Source organism: Thalassophryne amazonica, chromosome 21, assembly GCF_902500255.1.
Source record: "Thalassophryne amazonica chromosome 21, fThaAma1.1, whole genome shotgun sequence".
Classification (NCBI taxonomy): domain Eukaryota; kingdom Metazoa; phylum Chordata; class Actinopteri; order Batrachoidiformes; family Batrachoididae; genus Thalassophryne; species Thalassophryne amazonica.
This window is the reverse complement of record NC_047123.1, coordinates 24229726-24247031: the sequence shown is the minus strand read 5'-3', so window position 1 is coordinate 24247031 and position 17306 is coordinate 24229726. Positions and strand designations below refer to the sequence as shown.

The 17306-nt window shown below is 40.9% G+C and overlaps 1 protein-coding gene across 1 annotated transcript in view; it reads left to right on the top strand.

Annotated features, from left to right (window-relative positions):
* The window catches only part of snx17 (sorting nexin 17), a 35284-nt gene that overhangs the window by 6707 nt on the left and 11271 nt on the right, over positions 1–17306 (top strand). The window contains exons 2-7 of the mRNA XM_034162845.1: positions 3079–3153; positions 7409–7526; positions 9805–9869; positions 11249–11359; positions 12008–12098; positions 14085–14172. Coding sequence (XP_034018736.1) covers positions 3079–3153; positions 7409–7526; positions 9805–9869; positions 11249–11359; positions 12008–12098; positions 14085–14172 — 548 coding nt within the window. The remainder of the gene's footprint in view (positions 1–3078; positions 3154–7408; positions 7527–9804; positions 9870–11248; positions 11360–12007; positions 12099–14084; positions 14173–17306) is intronic.

The following is a 17306-nucleotide window of genomic DNA, read 5'->3' as shown; positions in this document are numbered from 1 at the left end:
AACAGCAACAGAACCGTAGTGGTGTCCAAATCCATTGTAAGCAGAAGATCATTCACCACTTTAGTGAGAGCCGTCTCTGTGGAATGATATTTTCTAAAAGCAGACTGCAGTGGCTCAAAGAGATTATTCTCAGTAAGATAGTCCACGAGCTGCTGTGACACCACTTTTTCCAGAATTTTAGAGAAAAATGATAGATTTGATATCGGCCGATAGTTTGTCAATACACTAGGGTCAAGATTAGGTTTCTTAAGTAATGGTTTAATCACTGCAGATTTGAAACATTTAGGAACAGATCCAGAAGTTAAAGAAAGATTAATAATTTCCAGCACAGTCGGCCCAAGAGTGGGCCACAGGTCCTTAAACAGTTTTGTTGGTAATTAATGTGTGCACACGGTTGTTCTCAAGTGAGCCTTTCAGAATATCTCAAAGTTAATCTCTAAAAAAAATTCTCTCTCTCTCTCTCTCTCTGCGCATGTGTGTGTGCGCGCACACACACACTGTAAATAAAATCACATTCATTCAGAGATATTAGGCTACGAGTGTTTATTTCACAACATTAATGAATCATCCATCTTGTCTGCTGTGAGTTAAAAAAACAAAAAAAACAAAGTGGTGCAGACATGCAAACCCTTTGCATTTTGCAAAATCACCCTTCCTTCCTGCCTGGATACTGCTGATGTACCATCTTTTAGTTCATTCTTTGGCTCCCCCCCCCCCCCCCCACAGCAGTTTCAGCTTGCAATTATTTTTCCATTGTTTATATAGTTGCATGCAAGATTAAAGGAAGGAATGACTGTAGAACATCACTGCAACTCCATGCAAACTGCAAAGCAAGAGGTAGTGAAAGTGCTTTGACTTAATCATAATTTGTACATAAACCATGGGAAAAAAAATTATTTATAATAGCCTGTGTGGAAGTAGAGGTGGTGACAGGTCTTGGTCTCTGCAAGTTTCTCTTATTAGCGTCTGCTGCAGTGCATTGGGGGAGTTATGGGTTCGAGTCCATTGAACTGTCAGAAAGTCATTCAGTCATGAAATCTTGTTAAAGGACGTCACACAGAAGTCATACCATCTTAGATTTAGGTTGTTGGTGACCATCCGATGATACGCCGGCATTACTTTGTGCACTTCTGTAACTGATCTCAAGGTATACGGCGTTCACAACAAACAGCTACAGAGACTGCTGTAAAATCGAGTACTCGTGAGTACTCGATTTTCCAAGATTGCAACCAATCACCTCAGCTGGTGGGTTGCTGATGAGCTTCTCCCCTGAACATAAACTTCTGATCGTCAATGAAATCACCTGCTGAGGTGATTGGTACCAAGGAAAACCTGCAGTGTCTCAGCCCTTCATGGCACATGATTGCCCACGCCTGGGCTCGGTACATGTTTGAGTACATATGAGAGTTTAACACAATTCATACATTGAGGAATTGGGAAACTGACAGTGCAGATTTGGTTTTCAGTAATGATTTTTTTTTCTCCCTTCAGATGCACAAATGGAAAAATGTGCATTTTTATATATATATATATATATATATATATATATATATATATATATATATATATATATATATATATATATATATATATATATATATGAACATTTTCCCAGAAACATGTTCATTGTTGCTGTTATTTTAGTGCAAATTATCACACCAAAATGTTCAGTGTCACGGTCCAGCTGCAGCGTTTGATTATTTAGGGAAAGAAAATTGCCTATGAACTCTACAGGTTAGCTGTCTGGCTTTGTGGTTGCCTCATTTGCTGGAGAGATCAGTGGCAGATTTCATCACAGTGATGCTGTGCAGCTGTCTGCAGACTCTTTAAAAGGGTGTGTATTTGGCATATCGGGATTTTAGAGAACTGGATTCTATGCCAACATGTTAACTGCTAAAGTGGGCTGTACTTGAGCAAACTGCCCAAACCCAAATGTCTGTGTCCTGTGTACAATGTGAAGTCTGCAGGATGTCCCCGCCTTGTGCAAATGTCCTCACAGGATAGATGGCAGGATTAGCACTCTAGCAACTGTGAAAACATTCACTCATTTCCAAACCACATGGGAATGATGGCAGAGATGCCAAGGTGACCCCCCCCCCATAGGGATGCAGCAGAACAGCAACATGTTCTTTCCTTCACCTGGTGGGTCTTTCCAGGACCCACCGCAGTTCTAGAGTTTTTAAAAACTCCTGCCACATGACACTGCATGTCGACAGAAAATATTTGTTGAGATGGAAGGGAAACGTCCCCAATAAACATACTGTGTGCTCTTCTTTCATACGTGCACTGTGGGGGAATTTCATCTCATTCTATTTGTTGACACAAGTTGTACTTCTAAATACAGTAAATATATATATTTGCAGTCCTCTAGCAACAGCTGTCAATTTGCCGTTACAAGTTGTAGGTATATCTGGTACGATCTTGAATTAATGTACAGTATATGAACTTAACTTTGATCAATTTTCTGAGCTCGATGTTTGTTTGCATAGCACATGTTGCAACAAGCACATTTGGATAAAAGGTGTCCAGTGACTGTTCAGAGACGGAGCATCTCAGTGAAAGAATTAAAGATTCCACACGTTCTTGCTTCCTGTTTTCATTAGTGTTTGTGTAATGCTGATTAGAAAGGATGCTGCAGGTTCTGTTTTTCCCCATCTGCTCAAATGAGACTCAATTAAGTTTGATTAAATCAGATTCCCACTTCATCCTCTCAATGATGAGCTGAGAAATTTGAGTAAACACAATAGAAGGAGTTAAGTCCTATACAGACTTTATCACCCATTGTGCTGATATTTATCTCTGGAATCTTTAGCGTGAAGTGGATGAGAGACTCCTCCTGGACAGGACACCGGTCTATCACAGGTTTCTTCCCCAGCAAAGACATTGTACCCGTTTGCATCTGGGATAGTGAAAGAAGGAATGTAAGAAACTATAGATTATATTCACTTAAAATTTATGGATAATGAGGCCAGATCTTAAAAAGAAACAGTTTTTATACAGTCCCTGTGGAGAAAATAAGCTTTGTTGTTGTGTTTTCCTCACTTCATTTGTCTGTGCTCTCTCCTCCCCTCCCCACAGGCTTACAACATCCACGTGAATGGTGTTCTGCACTGCCGGGTACGCTACAGTCAGCTTCTTGGCCTCCATGAGCAGGTAGGACAGTGGAGCATGTGTGTCTGTGAGTGAGTGGCCCGTCTGAAGTGCTGACCTCTGCTTAAAATGTCACACCCGCTCAGCGTGACCTTTATCTAGGCATCATGTGGTGTGTGTATATATACTGTTCTTTTAGCCTTTGTTCACTTTGGATCATAACTACAGTGGCTTCATGTCCTGTGCTGTTTATTTTGGACCAAACTGCAGACGAGGTTTTGTGGAGTAGCTGACACGGAAAGAATGTTCTTGGCCTGCGCCTCACTTCACCTGCAGGAAAAGGGGTTCTTAAACAAAGAAATTAATGATGGAAAATTTAGAATTATTTGCTTGAAGGTTTTTAGGTTTTTTTTTGTTGTTGTTTTTTTTCTTTGTGAGACACTACATGATGCTGTAAGCATGAAGGCTCCAGTATTTCTATTGAGTGAAATTTTGGTATTATTTAATTTACATTAGCACCGTTGCCACTAATTAGAAATGGTAAATGAACTGCATTTATATAGCGGTTGTTCCATCTGCATCAGATGCTCAAAGTGCTTTACAATAATGCTTCGCATTCACCCCGATGTCAGGGTGCTGCCGTAGAATGTGCACATTACACACCGGGAGCAACTAGGGGATTAAGGACCTTGCCCAAGGGCCCTTAGAGATTTTTCCAGTCAGGCTGGAATTTGAACCAAGGATCCTCTGGTCTCAAGCCCAACGCCACTAGACCATCACCTCTCCTACATTTTTGGAATTGTAGGAGAGGTGGAATACAAGTTCTTCCACTAAATACAATCAAACAAAGTAAAGGCAATATAAGCAGTTAAGGGAGCATCAAGCATCAACTGAATCATTCTTCAAAGGACATGATATTTAAAACTATTTGTTAAAATCCAAAATAACAACTCTGCTCCTCTTAAAGAATGAGATGCAGGTCATTAGAGCTAAATGTCAAATTGCTGTAGCCCCTTACATTGTTCACATTCACGGGTATTATTACCTAGTTAGACCATCACTTCCCCTATTAAAAAAAAAAACGGCAACTTGGAGACAGCAATAGCTGGTCATACATTTTGATATGCGTACTCGAGCCATCCATTATGAAAACTACCACCAAGTCCACAAAATTTGCATTGATCAAACAACTGAACCAAAGTTAGCCCGTTAGCTGTTGCTTTGCTTGTTTGGGAATTGCGACTTTAGGGCATGTTGGGGCTTCATTCATCTCCCCAGGTCATGCCGGTCTTGCCCATGCTCCACCTTTTTGGTGATTTACGGGTTGGCACGGAATTAGGCAGAATCAGGCACTGCAAAGATGGCGATAGGTCCTTTTTATTGCTCCCCAGAAAATCTATGACCGTATGACCCTAAAGTCAGTTGGCAGCTATTGTACAGGATCTTGGTCCAAATCAGATTTGACAATTTGAGGCTTGAGAGGGTATGCACGTGTCGTCGTCAAACCTGGAAGCCAGCAGTATACTGGCATGCTGGATGGTAAACAAAACGACCAGCAGCTGTGTTCGCTCGTCCACAAACTGCATTGTCAGCTCTCCCAGTGTTTACAATGGGACAATCCACATGCGAAAACAGGAATCGAACTGTTTTATGCCTGTCGGAGCTCCGTGAGGCTGTTTAATGAACAGCTGTTCAAGCCGAACCAGTTATTTAACATCAGTAAATGCACAAACTCCATTTGTGATTAAACAATGACAATCATTAAAGCAAGTAACTTTGGTAAGAAAAGTGTTTAACGTGTATTTTACCTGCACATCTCACTAAGCAGGAGAAACAAAGTAACCCGTGTGCTGCAGATGCACATGATTTTTTTCCTTGCTGCCATTAAAAACAAATCTTCTTTGCTATGATGATCTGAGCCATATCTTATGATGACCTTGTATTTGTATCCCTGACAATATAGTTGTAGATGTCTGGGTACTAGACATGTGGATATTAATCGATACAAATCTGTATGTAGATACAAATATCGATTCATTCAGTGTGCATCAATTCAACTGACGGTTGAAATCACAATGGATCTGTCACTGCCTGCTTGTATCGTTTTTTTTTTTTCTTCCCGATGCACATTGAATGCACCACGGACAGAAGCCAGAAAGCATATTTCGACCACAACAAAAATGATGACATCAATAGCCTGGTGACAGCCAGTCAGAGTAGAGCTGCACCGTGACATCACAGTCTGGTTGCTAGCTGGAAACTCAGTTTTTGGAACCTAATAATTATTTAGACAACTGCAAATTATAAAGAATACAATGTTCATATGGGCGAGGGTATTTTAGCATTGCGTTATATTTATTTATGTCCAGAGATCAAGGATCCAGTGACCAATTTCATATTTATTTACTTTAAAACTCAATAAAATGTTGACATAGAAAATCTGGAAAGCCTACTTTTAGTACACAGAAAATTCACGAGAGGTATTGATAAACGAATTAGTAAAAAATCAGATCAATAAGCAGAATCAATAGATAAAATCTTATCAGTACCCATCATTAATCATATTGCATCAAATTGCATCTTATCACATTGTGACAAATTGAATCGGTATCAAATCGGGAACAAGGACGTATCGTATCACTGGTAGTGTATCGAGGTGCGTATCGAATTGTCTAGAATAGAATTTAAAATTCTTCTTCTTACTTATAAGGTTTTGAATAATCAGGTCCCATCTTATCTTAGGGACCTCATAGTACCATATCACCCTAATAGAGCGCTTCGCTCTCAGACTGAAGGCTTACTTGTAGTTCCTAGGGTTTGTAAGAGTAGAATGGGAGGCAGAGCCTTCAGCTTTCAGGCTCCTCTCCTGTGGAACCAGCTCCCAGTTCAGATCAGGGAGACAGACACCCTCTCTACTTTTAAGATTAGACTTAAAACTTTCCTTTTTGCTAAAGCTTATAGTTAGGGCTGGATCAGGTGACCCTGAACCATCCCTTAGTTATGCTGCTATAGACTTAGACTGCTGGGGGGTTCCCATGATGCACTGTTTCTTTCTCTTTTTGCTCTGTATGCACCACTCTGCATTTAATCATTAGTGATTGATCTCTGCTCCCCTCCACAGCATGTCTTTTTCCTGGTTCTCTCCCTCAGCCCCAACCAGTCCCAGCAGAAGACTGCCCCTCCCTGAGCCTGGTTCTGCTGGAGGTTTCTTCCTGTTAAAAGGGAGTTTTTCCTTCCCACTGTCGCCAAGTGCTTGCTCACAGGGGGTCGTTTTGACCGTTGGGGTTTTTACGTAATTATTGTATGGCCTTGCCTTACAATATAAAGCGCCTTGGGGCAACTGTTATGATTTGGCGCTATATAAATAAAATTGATTGATTGATTGATTGTATGGGTAACCAGTGCCTGTGCTGGTCTACTGAAAAACACCAATAAGTCTCCTCTCTCTTGCTCCAGTATGCACTGAGGCCTTCTTTCATCACGCTGCATCTGCTGGCGTTTTCTAGATTTGAGAAGTGAGCTATTTCCTAATGGGTGTGATTGGTTTTTGCCTCTAGCTGCACCAAGGATCAAATTAAGGCAGTTAATTCTAAAAATCGGTGAAGGATTGGGCTAAAACTTCCACCGTTCAAAGCAGCCTGACTTACAAAATGCTAAAAAAAATAAATAAATTTCAGTAGGACCAAATGATTCAAAAAGCTGGAAGACAAAGTAAACTTGGAATGACAGGACATCAGCGTTCCAGATGTGTCTGCATTGTGCTTGGAAACTCTACCAGCTCATTCTTCAGACACAGCTTAAAATAAACCTCTGATTCATCTGTTGATGTTCCTCTTAGAAATACTAATTTGCAGCTTCTTCACTGCTGCTGTGCATTAAATGCTTAAATGTTAACAGTTTGACCTGAATGGATCGCTGTAGATGAGGGTGAATATTTGAAGTGAAATTCATCTGCACAGACAAACAGTTTTTATAAAAGCTGAAGAATTATTCAGCGTGATGCTCTCGACTGTTATCTGGAGTGTGCATTGTTGCAGTGTACTTATTGTCATTTTTTTTCTTTTATTATTGGAGTTTATTGCTTTAATTACTTTCCAAGTAATTAAAGCAATAGTTGGGTGGTTTTAATTTGGTTTAAAGAAATTCATACATATAAAATGTACATACAAATAATTTAGAAGTTAAAAGCACTTTCACACATTTTGACATTACATTTTTAGAAGCCAAAAGTATTTGGACAGTCTAGCGCTTGTACATAGAACACATACTGTGAAGCAGGCTGAAGTGTAACTTCACAGCCTTTATTTTGTACTGACAGATAAAGAAGGAATATGGCAGCAACGTAGTTCCTGCCTTCCCCCCAAAGAAGATCTTCACGCTGACTCCTGCTGAGGTGGAGCAGAGACGAGAACATCTGGAAAAATACATGCAGGCTGGTAAGGTTCTCTTCTCTCCCCCCACTGAACACTGTTTCACAGAGGGTTTGTTTTGTATTTCACCATTTCTGGGAGCATTGAAATTCCAGCTGCAGTGTGGTTCTTTCTGTCTGTGTTTAAATTAGCTATTCCTCTCAGAGTTGGTGTGTGTGTGTGTGTGTGTGTGTGTGTGTGTGTGTGTGTGTGTGTGTGTGTGTGTGTGTGTGTGTGTGTGTGTGTGTGTGTGTGTGTTTGACATATGAAGAAAATTTCACAAATTATTGTGAAATTTTCTTCATATGTCAAACAGATGCACTGAACTAAATGAGCATCATCTGATGTTTCTGTGTCTGGAAAGTTCCCTCCTTTTCCTTCTCTAACTAGAACACCACACTCAGAGTGCAAACCTCCGCCACCACTAGTTTCCAATTCCACAAATGTTTACTTTGGGAAATATTTTCAAGGTCAGAGTCTTGTTAGAAGTGTATTTTCACAAGCTAAAATATAGATCAAAAGGGCTTTTCAATGTTAAAATCAAATAGCCTCTAAATCCACAATATGGATCAAATGTGGATCAGACTTAGTCTATTCATTGAGAGTGCCAGTTTGCACCTCACTTTCAAATATTAGAGTGTTTGAGGCACATTTGATTAAGATATAATGTAAAATCTACATTGAATTGGGCTTTCAATGTTACATTTAAATGGCTATAATATCTGTATTCTGGATCAGATCCAGATCAAACTTTGTCAGTCGATAAAGGATACCATCCTACATAATGCTGTCAAATATGAAAGAAATGTGATCTTTTTTGGCAGAGTTATTAATTTTTGAACATTCATTCAATGTTAAAGATGGAGATTTTTCCTGACTTTGACCTATGACCTTAAAAAATTGAATCAGTTCTTGCCCATCAGGATATGAATCTTCAGTAAAAAAAAAAATTTGTATGACGATATATAAAATATTGTGGGTTTCAGGCTGTTCATAAACGGGTTGAAAAAAATGACTTATTTATGTGTCATGTTTAGATCAGTAGCTATGGCCTCGGTGGCCACTAAACCCAGGTTTTGGATATGAAAGAAACTGATAAACAAGGATATTTGCAGATGTAATTTCAAAACTACACACACGTTGAGAGAGACAGGGAGAAAGAGCGAATAAGTGTCTGCTTCTACTACGTTCATATAAAAGTCCTTTGAAGAGGGTTATGTGGACAAGTCTGACTTTTAGAAAGTAACCACCGTTGAACAATCAAAAAAAAAATTGTTTGTCAGAATGACTACATTTCTGTGCAGAAATGGTCTGTTGGTCTCAGTGACAAGCACACCTGCTCCTAATTCATCATCAATTCTGCATCCACTAACCATGCAGTAGGTGGAAGATATGCCAATGAGATATTACAGAGGCAAACTTTTTTTTGTTGTTGTTTTTTGATTGATTTGATGTGTCAAAATTCACCGAAATGTTAATGTGTTTGTCATTAATCTGGCGAGTTAGAACACGATAGAATTTCGGGGGTGGACTCAATTAATTTGTCTGTTCTGTATATTTTACCATGAATCATTTCTGTTAGTCAGTGCTTCTAATGCGTTGAAGGATTTCTCTAAAACATCATCGCATGTTGAAACGATTCACATCTCAGTTTGGCAAGCGCCACCCTGTTAGCTAAATGAACGAAACAGGTCAGGGTTGAACTTTAAACTCACACACATGAATAAGTGGAGCTGGCAGTCGCGCTGAGGCTTCGTTTTCATGCTCTGAGCCGCTGGCTGTTAACAGCAGAACAAGGAAGCGTTGTTGAAGTGTGTATTTGCTCTGAGAGCGTTCTCTCACACACACACACGCACAGGGTGTATTTGTCTGCAAGTTTATAGTCCATTACATCACGGCTTTTACACAGTTATGGGAAATTAACCATCACAAACACAACCTGCTGCGATGCAAATGGCTCACGGAACATGCGCATTTTGTCAGAGTTCGGTTTAATTTGGGGGAAAAACGACTGGACGTCAGCCGACGCTTGCTAAAGTTGCATGACGTTATCGTAAAAGCAATGCAGTACTCTGCAAAACTCGAGTCCACCTTTCATTCACTCATTTCTAAGGGCTAAAATATCATGCTTTGCAACATTTTACGATTTCTTGAAGCTCCACATAACTTAATGTAACAAATAGCTAATTTTTATGATTCCTCCTAAGGCACATGTGTGTATTCTTCATTTCCAGTTAGTTTTGTGTTGCACTGTGCAGAGTTTTGTGCACATGTCTAACTCTATGATCACTCTGCTTCCTCACAGTACGGCAGGATCCTTTGCTCGGAGCCAGTGAGATATTTAACAGTTTCTTGAGGAAAGCCCAGCAGGTTGGTAGAGCTTTATTTCTTCCTACACACACACACACACTGCTTTGTCTTGCATCAGCATGTCTGTGAAGAGGCTGGGAGTGTGTCTGTTCATCCAAAAAAGGCTGATGCAGTGATGTGTCACTTTCTTGTAATTACTTTTGACGGTATAGTAGAACGAATGCACTGTATTACTGCTGATCGCCACAGTTTGTGGTGGCGCGTACGCTCATTATGGCCTTTGTTTTTGATGTAGTTGCTCGGTACAGTGACGTTTCAATTATTTTGGCCGCCTTTCTGATTTACACTGGCCACTGTGTGAAAGGTGGAAATCCTTGGCAACTGTTTTGTTGAACATAGCGTGCGTGCCTGTTCTTAGAGTCAACACAATCAGTGGGAAAAACCTGGGAACTCCTACACAAACCATTTCCAAATTTCAAACATGAAAATGGTGTGTGTAGCCTTTGCTGCTGCTGTTGCTGGTTGGATTTTAAATGGGCTAAAAATGCCAGATTACTCCAGGACCAAAGCTTTATTGTTCAGATGTGAATTTCTTTGAGTCAGATCATGTTGACATTCTGGAATGATCCCAGTTCTTGGAAGCAGATGCTGGATTGGTTGTCACAGCAACATATGCAGAACAGCATACCTGCTTGTGGACAGATTGATGAATGTAAAAGGCATTGCCCTCCCACTGGCTGCACTGTTTTTGTGGAAAGCACTGCCTGTGGTCTGTGCATTAATAAGAACATTTGATGGAGAGAGCAGAGTGTGACTGTCACGATCCATACCATGACAAATTGCTGTTGGAGAGGTACTGCTTGAGGGAATATAATATTAATATTTACACACACAATTACTACAGGGGGTGCATAATTAGTTTTGATGATTCACTACAGCTTGTCTAATATAATTCTTAGTTGGCTTTGAAGAACTGAGTTAACTGGATTTGTACATGAAGGACCGACTGATAAGATAAACTTTATTTATCCCGAAGGAAATTATTTTGACAGTACAAAAACAGTAAATGTTTTTTTTTTTTTACAATAAGTACAACAAATTTATGCAAAATGACTAGAAGATATTTGCACAAGAAGTTTGACAAAATTGCGCATAACTCTGATCATTATATATTCATCCTGCAGAAGGGGGGAGGGGGGGTTATACAGTCTGATTGCCACAGCTAGAAAAGACCTCCTATGGTGTTCTGTGGTGCACCTCAGTCATCTCAGTCTATGACTAAAGGTGCTCTGACAGGATGTCAGTGTGGCATGCAGGGGGTGGGACATGTTCTCCAGGATGCTGAGTAGCTTCCTCGGCATCCTCCTCTTTGTCTCCTGGGAACATAAAGCATTGACGTTAATCCACTCTGTTGGATTTTGTGGTGTTTGTTCTTTTAGGAGACACAGCATATTCCTACAGAAGACGTTGCTCTAGATATTTGCCTCTCCAATGGTCAGAAGGTCACAGTAAACATTCTGACCTCGGATCAGACAGAGGATGTCCTTGAGGTAAGTGCTCGATTGTCTTCCATTTGCGTTCATATTGTGATATTCCAACTGTTTTTCTTTGTGAAAAGCAAATGAAAACCATTTTTGCACAGTATGTACTTAGTGTTCTTTAAATAACAAAAAATAACTGGATTGTTTCAAACCCATGGTTTTTATGGTAGATGTGTAACTGGTTATTTAAAAAAACAATATATATAATACTACTTGGAAATTATGATTTTATGTCCATTTACTTTGTATGTCTTCAAAAACAACAGTTTTTTAGTTATTTCCAGCCCCCATTGGCTTTTCCCCCGTCTGTCTTAAAGTCAGATTATTTTCTATTATATTTTATATTCGTTTTGTGACTTGTTTTGTAATTTTTGTCAGTAGCATGGCCCAAGCAGAGGATCACCCCTTTGAGTCTGGTCTGCTTGAGGTTTCTTCTTCAGAGGAGTTTTTTTCTTACCACTGTGGCCTGTGTGTTTGCTCTGGGGGTTGGTAAGGTTAGAACTTACTTGTGTGAAACGCCTTCAGGCAACTTTGTTGTGATTTGGTACTATATATATAATGAAATAAATTAGATAAATTAAATTATTTTCCTCACATCTCATTGAAAATAGATGTCTTAAAGCAATTTATTTTAATATTTTTCCATTTTTTCTGCAGTCTGTTGCAATAAAGCTCGACCTCCCCGACGACCTCGTGGGGTACTTCAGCTTGTTCCTTGTCCGCGAAGGTGTGGACGGCGGCATAACATGTAAGTTTCAGCAGTGCGCTCACAAAAGGAAGAGAATAAGAACAGAAAATAAAGTATTCTGCATAAAGTACTATGTCGCCTTCAGTATTTATTGAGTATCAGCCAAGGACCAGCCTAAGAAAATGCACAAGAGATTAATTATGAGAAAAATGGCATCTGCATGTGAGACTTGTATCTCGTGTTGCACTCGCCTAATAAATGAATTTTGTAATTCAGTCAGGTGTCACTGGCTTGAATACGTTTGAACACTTAAATCCAGTGCCGTCTTTCTTTCTTTTCTTTTTTTTAACTCCTGTGGAACAGTTTTGTATTTAGTGTTGTGTGCGCTTACACATGAGCTTGGAATCTGTCACATGGCTACAAAATGCCGTTCTCAAGCTAACGTCCACTGAGGGAGTCACTTTTTTCGATACAATGAAGCTGCAAGTTAAAGCGTCGTTCCAAATTATTCACCACTTATTAGAGAAACATAAAAATGCAGGATTACTGTTGGGTGTGGACGTGTAAGAGCGCACACCACAGTCTTTCTGATGAGGTGTTGGGCTTTGTTGATGCAACCAACATGGAGGCATAATTTTCAGGACAGTCCCTTTTGATTTATTTAAAAACAAAAAAACAAAGTTTCCAATTTTTGTGGGCAGAAAACTGTGCTTCATTTTGTCACATATTCATCTCAGATTACTTTAAAATACTCTTGTGTGTTGATGTCAGTGACAGATGTTAACTGGAGGGTGTGCCCCACCTCTCCAAAATTAACGACTCTACTCATTATGTTCCCTGCCAGCGATGGAGGAAGTGAAGAGAGTTTTGTAATCCATTAATTCACTGTAAAATCTGACTTGAGTCCACTTCTGAAACAGCGGCGCATCATAAAGGGAATGGCAGATGACACACTGGGTTACTTCCTGGTACGGCCAAGAAACACCCACGACTAATTCAGTAAGTCAGTCCAAACCCTTTGACCTCTCGGCCCTAGTTTGCACTCAGAATGCAGGTACGCCAAACAGCAAATTGGACTTAAACACACATCAAATGCACTTAGTTTATAGACCATGCATAGGCTGTCAAGATAGGGCCCATTGGTCAGTTGCAGTTGAGAAACTGCAATCATTTGCCTTGTTTATGCTTTGCCGTGCGTTGGTTTTGGCAGATTTTGAAGTGTTTACAATGTCACGGTTTGTTAAGCTATTTGCCCTGGTTTTCCTATCATACATGCCTCATGTACTCCTGTCACTTCCCCCCCACCTTTGAGTCATATTTTGATCACCGTTCATCATCACGCGTAAGCAAGGCACGAGTAATCCGTTCAAATCCTCTCTGTTCTGAAGGTTTTCTTCTGTCTGCCAAATGTTCCTCGGCACCCCAAGCTGCAAATTCCAGATAAAATGGAATCTGCAAATATCATCAGCCAATCTGAAGACGAGCCACGCGCTGTACGCGACTCATCAACAAGAATAAAATGTTGAGCAGCGTGTTGACATAACATGAAAGATGGACCAGTTAAAGTTCTCTCCATCTGCAAGTTTTTCAGGAATGTGCATGAATCAGAATATGCTATAAAATATGCAAAAGGCCTGTCAGACAGAAGCAGAACAGTGCCGGGACTCCAATCTGCATTTTAATGTTTTTGCAGTTTCCCCGCTGAGGTTTGGATTAAGAATGTTACGAAACATTTTAAGCATTCAGTGTGTGTGTGTTAATTCCTGGAAAGATTTTCACCTTTAAAGTGCACGCAGTTGCACTAAACTGCTGTTCAGTTGTTGGATTTAGTGTTTTTTTTTTTTTTTTGTACTTTTATTGACGCAATACCAGAGCAAGCAAAAATCACTTTCTCCAGCAGCTCTCCTTGGCAGCTGCAGATTCCTAATTTCCCCTGCTGGGACTGGCCCAGATGGACTCTTCTGGCCTCTTATTTTTTGCAGTTGTTCAAAAATGTCCTTGAGATGACTGTTTGTACCCCCTTCCTTTTGTCTTTGTTGTTCTCAGTTGTGCGGAAGCTGCAGGAGTTTGAGTTGCCGTACGTGTCCATTACCAGCTTGCACAGCTCGGAATTCCACATCCTCCTACGCAAAAGGTACAGACGGTGTGCAGCAATTAAGGCTTCATTTCATTGTGCTTCATCCAGTGCTTAATTATGCTTCAGACTCTTCATGTTTTATTCATCGATACATGTAAAGACAGTCCCGGGTTTTTCTTGCGGTAAAGCGTACGTTAAGTTATATCTGCTGTACTCGACGTAATTCAGATGGTGAAGCGCTCCATCTTTAGTACAGCTCATTTTATTTATTTCTGTTGTCGCTTCTGCTAAAATCGCAGAGCAATGTAAGCATGAATGGTGGTTTTTGCAGCCTTTTTTGCAAAGTGGCACCCAGTTTGTAACCTTTTGAGGTTATTTCGCCCACATTTGTCTGTTGGTTTGTTAGCAGATTTACTAAAAGGGCTTTTTTTGATACCAAAGGACAGAATTGGTGACTGAGGGGGTCCAGATAAAGATGTGACATCACAGATTGATGACTTGAACACTGCATTTGGGGCCTCGTATTTGTGAGCTCTACCAGATTTCATTCCGGTTTTGCTTAGTTATTTAAATTGATTTGACTGTCGGTATACAAAAGTTTTCAGACCATCAGTCAGGTTTTGGTTTGCTTTGACAGCTGAAGTGTTGTTTTGACAATTAAGTATAATAAGGAAAATCAGTGGGGAATCGCTGTAATTACACAGGAAAGGGGGAAGGGGGGGCAGACATGGGGGGAAAAAAGCTGTGTGCAAATTAAACATCCCAATAAATGCAGTTAGTGCCTCTGATGCAGGCTTAAAAAATAAAGACACACTTGAGTGCTATGTCATGGAAGACAGGAAGGTTAGGTTCTTCTTTATGATGTCATAATGTAAGAAAGTACTGTTTCATAAATCCAACTCACTCTCTCTCTCTCTCTCTCTTCCACCCCCGTAACTTCATCACATGTTATTTTAGATGTAGGCGGGGTGGAGGGGGCCAGTCTGTAATGGGAGAGTGTTTAATCTGATGGATTGTTGGATTGATTTCTGGCCTGTTTGTGTGTGTTTTAAAGCAGAATTCCATTTTGCTGCCATAATGCTGGTCAACACTTTACATGAAAGTTGTTCTCACAGTGAACGAACCCCACCTTAGAAATCCAGACTGTTTACTTTCACCAGTAGAGCTCTTTTTTTTTTTTTGGTTGAATAATTGTGGTGTGTTTCAAAAATAAAATTTTAAAAATGTGTGAGAATGTCTTAATACCTGATAGAACCTTATGGCCCTGTCCCACTGGGGAGAGGATTAATTGCGCATGAATTGAGTACACAAATTCCAGGCGTTCATTGTCGTCCGCAACAAAAACGGCCAAAAATGACAAATGTCCCAGTATGAATTACGGATATATTAATAATATATAGCGAATATATAACGAACAATCACGGTTATATAACGCATGTAGTGAGGAAACTGATCCAACACATTGAGATTGTTGCGGCAGTATTACGGGTGCATTATGAGTGCATCGCGCACATGTTGCACGTGTTGCGCGTGCACGGCCTCTGCATTGCGGTCATAAAATAAGCTCACTCGGACCTTTCCGCATCACTATCCACACCAACAGTACAGCCTCTGGAGCGTTTGCTGGACTTGAACAAGTTGATCACAGAGTTAATGTTTATTTTGTCATGCGAGGGTTAACTGTTCATGAGTTTGGGGAGCGGGAGGGGGGAAGCCACTCGGGGTGTGAGACAGTGGTTTTGTTTTGTTTGAGAGTCTCACAGAAAACAGACTTCAGCGTGAATTGTGGTTAAACAGCAACTCTACCTTTTGCTGGTGTTAAATAAAAGTCCTGGATTGCAGCAGCTACGTCTTTGTGGATTTACACAGCCGGACCGGCACTGACTGGCAGGTATGTCGCTTTCCGCCACATATAGTACTTTGGGTTTACGTGACGTGTTTGTTATGCATTCGCAGATTGTCTGCAAAGCAGATGTAATAAAAACGCTTTATTTGTGGCCAGTCTGTCTGCATTCACTACAACTTATTTTAGTTTGTGATGTGAACATGATGGGCACGATATATATCTGTTTTACACACTGTCCTGGTCCGCTGCCAAGCCGCAAATCCCCGTCAGTTGCGGATATCAGCGGTTAACGGCAGATATACAGCACATAGAGTGAGTATGTATTGTGTATGAATTGAGTATATATGGAGTATGTAAGGTGGATGTCATCCGCATCCAGATTTTTGAGCTACTCAAAAATCCTGGCTGCAGACATGCGTGCCTCTGCGGATGATCACGGGCGTGTTCAGATGACGGCCGACTCATACAGGCATGTTACACGGATATTGTGGATGTTTGGCGAATATGGGCCAATTTTGTGCGCAATCCATACACAAAAGTGGGACAGGGCCCTTAGTTTGGTCTGAGTTCATTGCCTGGTGCTGGTTGAGTCCAGTTCTCGTAACCATACAGTAAAACAGGAAACACCATGACTCTAAGACTTGGACCTTCATGTTCCTGTGGGGATATTAGCACCAGACACCTGTTTCGTGGCCTCGCGACTCCATAAGCTCTTCCCAAATATTTCTTGATCTCAAAGACTCGATTACCCAGAGACATTAATGTCACTGCTGACATAACTGGATCTTTCACCGCACACAGATGCTATTTTGATGGCCGAGTCTAGAAAGTCATTCAAGACCTGGGTCTTGGTCTTGATTGAAAAGAATGAGAGACACACATTCCAACTCCTCGCTCAGTTTCTCAGGTGCTTCAGTGAGGGCCTCCATTGATTACACAAAGATCACAGCATCATTTGCAAAGTCATGGTCGCTAAGCCGTTCCTGTCCAACAAAAGCACCCAAGATTTTGGTGTCCACAACCCTACCTGGCACCCAGTCCGCGCATGTATTGATCATAACTGAGGAACTCAAAAATTCATTGAGATGTACATGAGCCGGGTGTTGTGTGGGCCGCCAGAAGAGGAGGTACTGCTGGCCCACCACCAGAGGGCGCCCTGCCTGGAGTGCGGGCTCCAGGCACCAGAGGGCGCAGCCGCCTCACAGGAGCAGCTAGGGTGACAGCTGTCACGCATCACCTGCAACAGCTGTTACCAATCAGCAGGGGTACATCAGCAGGACGACGTCTCCACCTCTTTGACGAGATATCGTTCTACCTGGAAGGTAATATTCTCAGCTGACTGCTT